Below are 13,014 nucleotides of genomic sequence, written 5' to 3'. Positions count from 1 at the left end.
ATTAAGAATACAAGAGTTAAGGCTTTAGAAGAACTTCTAACACAAGGGAGTCTACCTCCAGTCTACTGGAAAGAGTTAGGAGTCTGCTGATATGCATTTAGCCTTTCTAAAGTACTAACTGTAACCTGTGACTTCAAGCGGAAAAGGTCAGATGCGCATCTCAGCTAGAGCTGCTTTCAGGGGAACTGTTTTGGCAATCACAACAAACATTTTGCTTGTATTTTAAAAGTTGAGAAGAGCTTAGCCATGTAGTTGGCTAAACACTGGTGCTAAACATGCCATCGGGCAAGCTTTTTTGTTAACAATGTTAAAAGAGTATTAACTTAAAACTAGTAAAAATTAAGAACATTTAATATTATAAAAGAACAAGAGCTCATAGTGTCCCACTTGCCTGAAGCAAAAGGACAAATAGGATAAAATACGGGCAATCAGCTAAATTCCACTTAAGGATCACCTGAAAAAGAACAATTTAAGGAATATCAAACAGGAAAAAATCTAGAGTTAACAGTTTATCAGTGGCAATTTAGTGATTTTAGTAGATTCCCCCAACACATACTTTGCTATTACTGTCTAATGCAACATTGTACAATACTGGAAGAAGTGTTCTATTGCTACTAAAGGGCCATTTGTTTTCTCACTTAAGCTGAAAAAAATTTCGGTTCCATCCAGTGACAGGGAAAAGGAAAAATAACAATCCTAACAGAAGCAACCCTGTTAAAACCCAGTAATTTCTTCAGCAAAACGTATATCCAAAGGTCTGAATGCTGTATACTATTGGCAGGCACAGTATTGTCACTGGTTGACACACACTTAACATTTCTGTTATAAGGTTTCCTTTGTCAGATACCAGTAGAAAGAAGAGTTTGTGAATTCATACAAGCTTAAATGTGTAACTCACTGATTTCCACTGATAGAACCAAACTTATTTTGCTTTTTTAAATTCAAGTGCTGGATGTTATGTAATTTTAATGCACTTTCTGAATTCTCCATATTGGATGAACAATTGGATGACCAAAAGCCTTCAGCTGCTATCAAATAAAATACTGATTGTTGTCCTGAATAATAATATTGTAATACATATTAAATATGTCCAAAGGCATAGTATAAGCTCATAAAATAATCATGACAAACAGATTTTAAGTAGAAGTCTGAAGCATGCTAAAATTTTACTTTTGTGGATTTTTAAAGGTAGTATCTCTCTGAAAGTGGTTGTCTATAATATCTACACTGTAAAATTTTACTAATTTGTGGCAATTACATCTAGGTCTGGACTGCAAATTTCTAGTGGTATTGCATTAATTAAGTTAAGCATTGGCGTAATTTACTCTCTGACACCACCAATACCTTCTGGTTGTATTACTTTCTTAAAAAAGTATCTTCTAAATCAACTCGAAGTTACACATTTCATATAGAAATCACTTTCTGAAATTGACAGAATATATAATGCAGGAGATCAAATCACATTGTATTAATTGTCCCTCTGACCTTAAACTATTAATCTAAAAACTGACAAAATAAATGAAGGGCACACAAATTAGAAGGGCATAAGTTAGAAAAACACTATACAAAAAAGATAACAAAAAATCAGCTAATACACATACACTTCCTGTGAAAAACATTTTTTCAGTCATACCTTAAAAAGCTGCAATTGCTCATTGCTTTGAGATTTTTTACAGTAAAAATTATTGTCTAGGGTATTCTAATAAGATCTGGGTAGAAGTTTTATAAGTACATTCTCTAAAAGGTTTCTAGCCATGTGGAAATGCCTTCCCCCCAAAAACCCCATCTGTTGAACATCATTGCAAGAGAAATCCACTGACAGGAAAAAATGACACATCTGGAGGATAAGTAAAGAAAGAGAAAATGTGAGCATGGAGCAGTAGATAAAAGAGTGCAGAAAGAGAGAGATCAGTAGACCAGCTTTGGGAAGTAAGAATGTATGTTTTCAACTTCTGTGAAAAAAAAGTTTATCAAATTCTGGCTGCCAATGTCAGTAAAGTATGAATGCACCTTTGACTAAAATAGTTTTAACTGAGAAGATAGCCAATACAAAACATTAACGTCACTTTACACAACATCATTAGCAATAGGACAGTAAGAAAAGCCAGGGCATAATTTATTTTACTAAAGATTTAAACGTAGACCACCAGTCTTTTCTAAATAAATATATGATTAGTCTTGCAACAGAAAACTTGGATCATACAGTATTTCCCTTAATTTTATGCAACAAGACTTACAATGAAAGGGAACAAATTCAAAGCTTTTGACTATTTTGGAACACCACTAAAATACCATTATAAAAAGGGGGCTGCAGTGGCTGCACTTGGTAGTGTACACGGGAGCGGGAGTGTGCATGGAGGCATGCACAAGCCTCACACAGGTGACCCTGCATGAGCCCTTGCATGCTCCCAGCCTTGCACAGGTCCTTGCATTCTAACTCCCTTGCAGGGATGCTCCTTGTACAAGCCCTTGTACGTTCCCTTACAGGAACGTTCCTACACAGGGGCTTGCTCGCTTGTTCCCTTAAATTAAAAAAAAAAAAAAAAAGTAGGAAATTTTATTCCATAAAACATGGGATTAATAATACAGCTGTCATTAAGACAAATCTTACACGGAAATAACAGCAATCTATCTGAACAATGCTGAAAGAATGAAATATCAGCTAAACTTTAGAAGACCTGCAGATATTTTGAAGAACACATAGGCAAGTACAAGCAACTTATGCAGAAGTATTTCCTTCATATTATAAAGAGATGCACAGTGAGACAAAAATAATAAAAATGTTCATGTGATAAGGGCAAAACCAATGGATGTCTTGAGCACACAAGACAGGCAAGAAAATACTGTACCCTTTGATTTGGATTTACATTGGGTTTTGTGCAGAATACTATGTATTGCCTACCAACCACAACAAAAAAATCCCAGTAATATGCTTATGACTAATGAAATAGGCATCAAAACATAAGTTTAAAGACCTGTTTGCCAAATAGTTGTTACACAGGAAGTTAACACTATGCCATGCTTGCTTCAAGGCATTCAAGAGTTTTCACTGTGCACCCTACGGTATATTTTATAATATGTTTTAACTGTCACATATTGTGCAGAACTTTTGTACTTAACGCAGTATGCAACTGTTTACTCCAGACAGTTGATAAAAGCTCTTCCATTCCAGAAGAAAACGCAGACAAAGCTAGTCTGGATTCTAAACGGATTAATGACATTAGCTTTCAATTAAGGCAGGACATGCTATACACATATTTCTATTATAAAACAGAAATCAAATCTGTATTGTCTTGTTATCAAGATCTTGACACCACCCTTTACAGAAACATGGATGAAGAGTAATTTTCTTTTTAAAAGAAAAATCTTGCTTTCAAACACAAGCATGTAAACTGTTAAATATGCATTAAAAATACTATGACAAATGTATGAAAAGCTAAACTATGTGTTTATTATCCTATTATAATTCAGGTAGGTTTTATTATCACATCAGAATTCTGTTTTGTCAAGTAAGAGGCCTGACTGAAGTTCTATAGAAGGTCTATCTGACTCTAGAATTACACTGCTCCCAGGAGCAATTACTTTACTTACACACATCCCCTCTACTTACACCCATCAGAGACCAAAATCTGCTGCTATAATAAGCATAATATTTGTAATGTATCCACTGAGTCAGAGTATAACTATTAAACACAAGACTTCTGTAATGCAGCCTTCAGCACATTGTGACCGCATACTGGACCTTTATAACTTCATCTTATCTGACATGTATTTTATCTAAGAAAGGAAGCTATCAGAGCACAGTAATTTTTCTAGCAAAAGATTTGTAACTATGCTATCAAAGTGAGAAGTTATGCCAAACTGCTTATATGAATGTCAAGTATATCAAGGAATCAACTGTTACTGGGAGGAACCACTCAGTCTTTCACAGTATTTTTCTATCACATTGTCAAGAAATTTTATCAACGTACCAAGAGTACTGTTTGCTACTATTTTTTGGCTTTGCAGTAATTGTCATTTCAAAATGGTTAAGAAAGCTTTATGAAAAAAACAAAACCTCCCTGACCCCTTCAAAGCCTTACCAGATTATTTCAGCTAAATGAAGACCAGGCATATATACTAACTGGAAGTATCAGATAGGAAAAGAAAAAAACCTTCCATTTCCCTGGTATGGACTCCACCCCTCTCTACCTGCAAATGGCAACAACTGGCTTCAGCATATCAGTGTACAAGTTTGGGGAGCAAAGTCACAGGCAAAAATTATGCTGGGTTAGTGATCACCCAGGTTCCCACTCTGAGGAGTGACATCTAGTTCCTCTCCTGTTTCCCCAGTGTTCTCCCACTACTTTCTCTAGCACAAATACCAGTATGCTACCTCTCCTGTCTCCTTCACCCACTTAAAGCTTCCAATGTCATTTAAGTTATAGCCCTGACGAGGGGAGACTGTGAGACAGGGGACAGCATCCAGAGGTTGACAGCTACAGACACAGCCTGCTTCTTCAATTCCTCACACCGTTCATTGTGTACTTGGCAGCAGTACTTGCTGCATACTTGTTGGAGCAGACTGTACAAGAGTTAGCTGCAGTAGGGATCTCAGCTGATAAGCATGTGTTGATGTTACCCAAGCACTGATGCAGGCTAACTCAGTTGTATTTATTAAGTCAACCCTACATGTATGATGCAGTTCACTGTTATAACCAGAACAATGTGGTGTTATGTAGTTTTTCTGAGAGTCACAAGGGAGACTTATCAGAAAATTATAGTATTTTTTCAGTTGTAGCATTTGACTCCCTTCAACAACATCTTCAGAAAAGCAGCAAAGCTGTTAACACAAAAACTCCCAAATGCCTTTTTGCTTTTTCTTCACAGAATTCAAGTCACTTAACCATCACTAATTTGTCTGACCTTAGTAGTAGCAGAGGTATGGAGTGGCCACAAAGAACTGTATTATGGAAGAAGAGGTAGAATTATGGGAAAACTCAGGTTGAAAAGGACCTCAGGAAGTCTTCGGTTCAAACTCCTTCTCCAAGCAGGATCATCTTTAAGATCAGACCAGGTTCCTCAGGGCTTTTTCCATTTGGGTCTTGAAAACCTCCAAGGAGACTAAACAACTCAGGGAAACCTGATGCACTGCTTGACTATCCTCATGGTGAAAAATCTTCTGATCATCCTGAACACCTCGTTTCAACTCACATCTGTCCTCCCATCATTCACTAGAGTGAAGAGACTGGCTCTATCTTCCTGACAGCCTTCTCATAGCTATTGGGCCATCAAGTCTCTTAGGACCTAATACGATTAGATACCCTGGTAGCTTTCGCTTCTCCAGGCTGACAAAAAATAGTTCCCCCAGCCTCTCCTCATGGAACATGTGCTCCAGAAGTCTGTCTTGATGGCTCTTCACGGAACTCACTCCAGGTATCCTACAGCATTGTCAGTCAACTAACAGGGAGAAGACCAAGATAGAGGCTGAAGCCTACCTAGAGCTTAGGATTTTCCTTAGCTGGAATGAATGGTTTCAAGTTGAAAGAAAGAATATGTGCATATGTTCTTTGGAAACTGTTCTTGAGTCTGGGTGTTGACAAAGGTGTATGGCAGACGCGTCCTAACTAATCTCTTTCACATTTTCTGTTGGTTAGCTAAAGGCGTGCCCAGCTGCATGCTGACTTTAGATAATACCCTACTCAGCAAGTTGACAGTTTAAAATCTTGTTCTGAGACTATTGTTAATAACCATTTTCTAAAACTTCCTTCTGAATTCCTACACTTGCAGTCAAACCGCTAAAAAACGCTCACTTCATTCAGTGAAATAACGGATGAAGATACCCACGTACTCAGACCTCTGCAGGATTTTAGCTTGTATGAAATCCGTAAACAGGTAAGATCTTTTCTCTCATATACTTAAAAAAAAATTAGTCTGACATTTACTCTTTTATACTAGCTTCAGTTTGCAAAGTTTAAAATAGTTTAATTCCAATGCAAGAATTTGCAGAATTTGACATCTCCATAATTGCCTCCACTTAGAATATTTTATTCATTAGATCATAAAAAACTGATTAGTAAAGGAGTCTTGAAACATCACTGTCATAATGTTTTAAAATCAATTTACATTTACATCCTCTAGGTATGAAATTTAAAACTTTCCAAGGTCTTTTTCTATGTAAAATATCATGAATCAAATGAAGTGATTTGAGACAACAAGAAATGTCAATTAAAAACATAAAATGGAGTCTAATTGATAACTTATTATCTATTTCAAGTCAATATAACTAATTATTAAAAAAAGATTTACTGGCAATTCAAGAGTGTAACAAGATTTTCATAAATGGATCGGCATGATTTCTTTATGCTCGAGGATATTAAACAAATCTTATAATCTTAGCACTGCAACTATGAACAATATCAACCTTTCCTCACATTTTCAAAAATTAACAGCTGATTTTAAAGTATTTTAAAATAACAAGAGCAGTATGATTAAGCCATGTAAGTTATAGCTGGAAAACATAATATGAAATATGCATTAGTATTCTTTCAGTGTATTCTGTTTTTACATTATAGTATCAGTGTGGTCATTACAGCAAAAACAAGCATGGAATTGGAAAGGAACATAACTTTATGAGGGGAAATAAAAACCTTGCGTGGAAGCTTTTTATGTTTGGATCTACTGCAATTGAAGTGCCTCATCAATTCAGTTGCATGACTGTGTATTGGCACAAAGGAAGAGGTACAAATATGCAGCAGAAGCAGGCTGTGATGTAGCAGCCACAACTTTTATTAGATTATACTCTTACTGAACTTGTATGTCTAGTCTGCACTGCTGTGAAAAGAAAATGCTGAGCTACTTTTAATCTACGTTTAACTAGGACCCCAGTCTAGTTCACTGCATGCAAAAGTTTATATTGCACAAATGTCCAGGGATGAAAACCACACCTTTCAATTGTGGTGCAAGTTTAAACTGCTTTAAATGCCTGTGGAATTACTCTTCTAGAATGCAGTTTCATAACTGGTTTTAAATTAATTAAGACCGTGATGTTGCCAAGAGGGACATTCCTAAACACAAAGCTTGTGCTGACAACATATTCCTGTTTCCCCTTCTCCTTGCATATGTTAACAGCTGTTAGAGCTGATCCAGCCTCCTCTGTAATTCTAAGAACCACCAATGTAAATGCAAAAGGAGAGATGGAAGCAGTCAAGACAGGGAGGAGGGCAGGACAGAGGAGCCTTGTGGTAGCAGGAGCTTTGCTTGCTTCAGTCCCAAAGACTGCAGTTTGACACTGTTAGCTTAAACAGTCTGGAGTATTTTTCAGCAGGATCAGTTCCCAGATCAGCCAACATTGTACAAGTGTGGGCACTATAAGGGCAGCAGTAATAAACAGCCTAAAACAGGAATAAGATAGGTCTACCTTCCAGAGCACCGGCAGTTTAATTTGACTCACAGTGTTCACTAAAGTATACTTGCAGATTGTGCAAAATTGTGATTGTTAAACTGGAGCAGTTTCTCCAAGATGGACGTACTCCTGCCAAATAAATATTTATCAGAACATTCCTTTAACTTGACACCTACTTGCCTCAAAATGTCCTGCCTTTTCCAAAAAATCAGCTATTATAATAGAAAGGTAGATTTTTTTTTTTCTTGTAAACAATTTCCTATAGCCTTAAAATCAGATTAGAAACTGCTACTGCTATATGGTAAATAACAAAAGTACTTTTAGTTACACAGTATGGATGAATATAAATAGGCTGTCAAATCACAAGTTTCAGCATGTAAACAAAGCACATTATGGTTAAAATTAAACTCCTGCTATGAGTTATTATCAAAGGGTAAAGGGTAAGAAAGACCTTCACAACACACATTACTGATAATGGCTTGAAAGAGGAGTTTAAGTAACAAAGATTGAGAGCTCATTCCAATAAATACAGACTGCAGACTCCTAAATAAGGAACAGAGGAATGAAAATCCAGAACCGCAATCTAAAGTTTTTTTCTCCTTATAAGCAATTACACTTCCTTTAGGAGATGGGAGCTGTGCTTCTGCACATAGCTAAGACTCCCCCAGGTTGAATAGCTCTGCTTTGGTTTTTTGAAACCCAGGAACAAAACAGTTATTAACATCACTCCCCTTCTAAGGCCATCTAGTAAATATTCTCACTTTATCCCTTACACAAGGGCTGGATGTGGCCTGTTACTAGCAGCAGTTTCTGACTGATTTCATGAAACACAGATGGATGTAATAGTGATATTTTCTATATAAAACCTACTGGTTTACACACTAAGCCAGGAAGAAAATCTGAAGTCGGTACTCTGGCCAGAGGAGTTCAAACTCAAATGCTGCAAAACGGTACTTCAACTTAATTGGTGATAGTGTTACTAAAGGAGAACCTGTAGAGAAAAGATAAAACTCCTTTCCTGCTGAAGCTCTACCGCTTTATGGTAAGGAATTCAAGGTTCAAGAAAAACAGGAAAAAAAGAACATCCTTTCATAGCTTTATTGGCTCAGCACTCAGAAGGGGATGTCCTAAATTCTAATTCAACTCCAAAAACATCAGATCCATTCTAACAAGCAATGACGGACATAAAATTCCAAACCCCAAAGCTTCCAAAACTCCTGCATGAATGATGTATGCACTAAAATATATAGTGAGTTTCCTACCTTGTCACTTCCTAACCCTGTGAATCCTAACTCTTTGCAGCACAGTAACGGCACTTTGAAAGGACGTGTGGAGACTTTCCCTCTGCGATCTTTTTCACCTCAGTAATCTTGTAACTTGTTGGTTAAGAGTCTTTTAAAGGTTAGAAGATAGACTGGCATTCCCTTTTTACAGTTCCCTTTAAGTAATAAAATGAATCCTCTCCTTGAAAAAGTGCTTTTACCACTGGTTTATTACAGAAAAGGGGGGTGCTAACACTTTATTCTCTCATGTACAGGTGCAGAAAATAGGAAAAAAAAAACATTTGGAGAGGAGCAGAAGTGAACAGAGGTATCTTCCTGCTGTCCCCATTCATGTACAGACACTTTTCTACTTGCTAGTCTGGATATTAATTTTTAATTACATTCTTAATTCTACACACACAGTACATGTGAAGTATGAGTACACAGCATGGTATTCTTGATTCCACCTGGAGGACAAAACAAAATGTATTACGGTATCTAGCTTGTTAGTGTAGAAGACCTTTATTGGATCTTGCTCTTAATCTAAACTGCTATATGAATTTACAGTTTTGAAATAACATAAAACAAAACACTTTCTTCAGTTCAGGAACATTTTTTTTGGTGAATATTGATTAATTAATGTATTTCAATAAGTAAATTTTAGATTTAGCAGACCTGATAAAAGTCTTGAATATTGCATGTACTTAATTTCTGTACCTACTGCTGGCTATGAAAGCAGATTTGGGATGAAAATTTTATCCAGCAACTTTCATGAAAAATGGCTTAGTGAAATGTTCTTTGCACTAGTACCGTCAAAGAATTCTGAAACGTTTACTACAGTATTTACAGTCATATATGCATAATGGTAATCTGTTAGACTCTATGCTAAGAGTTTAGGACTTGCTGCATGCTTCCACCACAAAGGCTATTAATCTGTACCTAGCTGTTTGACCTGGAGATGCTGAACACATCGCTGTCAACCCTGTGCCTGGTCATGCTGTTAACAAAAAGAATTACCATGTTTTAACTATATTTGCCTGCTGTGCTTTCAACCCTCCAGTCAACTCCTAAGCCTTCCATGAGAACTTCATCGATGATGTCAACCTCTGACAAGTGACTACTTAATAAATCTGAAGCTCCATTTAACCAGTTGTTGGAAAAAAACAAAGGGACACCCGCTGCTGCACAGAGTGGCACTGAGATACTCCTTTCTCTATCCTGACTTTTTGCACACTCACTGGAAATGATTCCAGTGGCTGTCGGTTCTCACTCGGAGCTTTTGCAAAATAAAGCACTGGCACTAGGAATCTTTCAGGACCTCTAACAGTTTCACTGCTTCCTATCCAGTTACGAGCAGAACCTGGGGAGAGGTCGGACCACTGTCCACCCTACCTACGACAGGACGACAAGGGGGCAGGCAGGCAGGGCAGCAATGAAACAGGTTGCCCAGGAAGGTCGAGGAATCTCTAATGTTGGAGGGTTTCACAGCTTAGCTAGGGAAACCCATGACTGACCCAACTGAATGATAGTGACAGGCCCACTTCAAATGGGAAGCTAGGTTAGATGATCTCCAGAGGTCCATGCCAAAAACCCCATCGTTTCTATGATTCAATGAGTAGCTTCAAAGGCAGCAGATTTACTTGTTTGGTGTTGCTTAATGACAGTACCACATGATTTAACTTTCTGTTAACGTTTAGGAAGTTAGAATTGCAGCCATAAAAGTTAAAAATACAAATATTTAAGAACTTGAAAGCTGATTAAAGTCATAGCTAGTTATGTTCACAGGTCAAAGCTCCTTTTTAAAAATTAAATATATATTTCTCAAACTCCAGTGAAACTGCTGATGCTTCTAGACAAAAGCAAGCATCTTTTACCTATCAAGGTGTAAACAAATATGTGCAAATATCCATAACTTGAATTTTGTCCAGAGAAGAGGAAAGGTCTTTTAAAAATTAATCCTTAAACTCAGTGAAGTGTTATAGTCTATTCCACACATCTCTAGAACTAAAAAATGAAACAGTCTTTGAAACAAAGGGGTTATTTGGTTGGTTTTGTCTTGTATTTTTCCCACTAAGGTGAAACATGTTTTAGTTTTACTAATAATGAGAAAGTTTTTAATGTACACAATTTCTACTTCAATTAAAATTTGCTTAAAGATGGACTCATTTGTGTTTTATTAAGAGGATGCTCTTACAGATAACAAGCCCACAGAGGCTGCTCCCGGAAGACTGTTTCAGCAAAACAAGGGAAATGTATTTTCTAACTGTTGTCAGAAGAATATATAGAATTAAAAAAACCTCAAGAACTCAAAACTTTGCTAACACCTTGAACAATGTCCAAATAAAGAAAAACACAATTCAGGAGTTGAAGCAGAGATGCGTCCTCATATTAGCTCATCCACTTACATGTCACTTACATGTTGAATATTTGCATGCTGTACCAGCTGAACCATTTATTAATAACATCTGGTACAAGTAGACAAATAAAAGAATATAAAGCAATTTGAAAGACCTATATCCTAGTATTTTCACTCACATACCTCTAAATTTGCTAGCAATGGGGACTGTTACTGAAATTGAAGCTTGATGCATCAACTCCTCTTTGTCTTTGAACTACGAGTTGGAGAAGTAATGCTTCAGTTTAGTCTTCTCCTATACTGTGTGGAAGCTTTTTATTATTTTTCAAGCTTATGTTAAAAATGAATGTATTTTCCAGGTCTTTGCCATCGTATGTGATATTCACATCAAATTTACACCACACTGTGCCAGTATATAAAAACACTTCCAAATAATACTACAGTATCATTTGACAGCATTTTGGTAAATGCGAGGTGGTGAGACTTGCACACAATTCTACAGGCTGACAGGTTAATTGAACGTGCATTGCCAATACAAAACAATGCAGAAAAACTGTGGCACCAGAGCAATACCCTTGGAGTCGTAGCATTGCAGTTTCCACAGGCACAGTTACGGTGTGTTAACACCTCCCTAAAGCCTGAAGGCAATTTCAGCAACCAGCGAACTCCAGATAAAGTTTTAGCACCTCGCACACCTTCCTGACATGCTTCATCCCCCGCTCTAACTAGCTGTTTCCTGGACACGGGAGAGTAAATTAATTAAGATCACCTCTATACTAGCAGCAAACGTACCACAGTGTTTTTCATCATGGCTTTAACAGTGAATCCGTCGGAGACCTGCTGCTTGCTTTTCTTCACGTGCCCCAGTGGCTCCTGCTGCTGGGGGCACCTGTCACCTACGGGCTTTGAAGGGCTTGAGCCCGCTTTCTCCACTACCATCTCCCCACCAGCGCCCGCCACGGACAAGCAGCAAAACACAGACTGGGAAAAAAAAAACCAAACATCACCGTCTGGCCCCCGGTAAGTCAGAAACCGCAGGAGGTCTACCCCTGTTCCCTTCCCACTGCCCCCTCCCGCGCCTCCCCTGCCCCCGACGAGACTTGTCGCCTGCCCCTCCTGGCCGTTCGCCCCCCCAGCCCCCTTCTGCATCCCAGCTCGCCCCCCGCCGCCGCCGCTCGCCCGCCGCCTCACCGCCTGCGCCGCCCGGGGGTCCCTCAGCGCGGGGCCGTTGGGGGCGGCGCGGGGCGGGCCCCAGCACGCGGCCCCGGCCTGGCGCCCGTCGCTAGGCAACGCGTCAACAACCCGGCGCCTCGCCGGCAGGGGTCACGTGCGCGGGGGGTTCACCACAGAAACGCCGGCGGGCAGCGCCCGGCACGCGCCGCCCGCGGCGGCGGGAACACCGAAAGCCCGCCCGGCGCCCGGCCGCGCGACCGCAATGAACGGAAAGCGATTAACCCGGGGAGACCGGGGGGAGGGGGGGAGGGGCGGCCACGGGAGGAGAGCGGGGCGGGGTGACGAACCGTGAACTACGTTACCCAGGGGGCCTCGCGCCGCCCCGCGCATGCGCACTCCGCCACCAGCCGGCCCCGCCGCTCGCGCCGGCCGGCCCGCAGTCGCGCGGCGCTCAGGGCTGCCTGGGAGAGCTCGAGCGGCGCGTGCGGCCCGGACGGGTGCGCGCGCGCCTCCCTCCCTCCCCCCCCCCCCTCCTCCTGTTCCCCTGCCCCGCCGCCATGATCGGTGAGTGAGCGCGCCCGGATGCAGATCCGCCCTTTCCTGCCCGCCCCTCTGCTGCTGCCGCCACTGCCGCACCGGCCCCGGGGGGCGGCGTGGGCTGGCTCGGCCCCTCTCGGCCCGTCCGCCCGCGCCGCCTCCCCTTGTGCCTCGGCGGGGTGGGGCGCCGCGGACCCCGCTGCGGGGGGGTGGCGGGTCCCTGCAGGGACGAGCCGGCACACTGCTCCGGGGGCGGCGGCCGCGCTGTCCCCTCGGTGCTGCGACTCTGGTTAAATCACTGC

General features: G+C 40.5%; 1 protein-coding gene across 2 annotated transcripts in view; it reads right to left on the bottom strand.

Moving 5' to 3' along the window:
- The window catches only part of PACRG (parkin coregulated), a 251,216-nt gene extending 238,774 nt beyond the window's left edge, over window positions 1–12,442 (bottom strand). For both annotated transcript variants that reach the window (XM_074924862.1, XM_074924853.1), the window contains exons 1-2: window positions 12,194–12,442; window positions 11,795–11,983 (exon numbers count right to left, since the gene is read on the bottom strand). In XM_074924862.1, coding sequence (XP_074780963.1) covers window positions 11,795–11,941 — 147 coding nt within the window. In that variant the 5' untranslated portion in view covers window positions 11,942–11,983; window positions 12,194–12,442. The remainder of the gene's footprint in view (window positions 1–11,794; window positions 11,984–12,193) is intronic.
- Window positions 12,443–13,014: the final 572 nt, after the last annotated feature.

The sequence above is a fragment of the Athene noctua genome, chromosome 1 (genome assembly GCF_965140245.1).
Source record: "Athene noctua chromosome 1, bAthNoc1.hap1.1, whole genome shotgun sequence".
Classification (NCBI taxonomy): Eukaryota; Metazoa; Chordata; class Aves; order Strigiformes; family Strigidae; genus Athene; species Athene noctua.
This window is presented reverse-complemented; position numbering and strand designations above follow the sequence as displayed.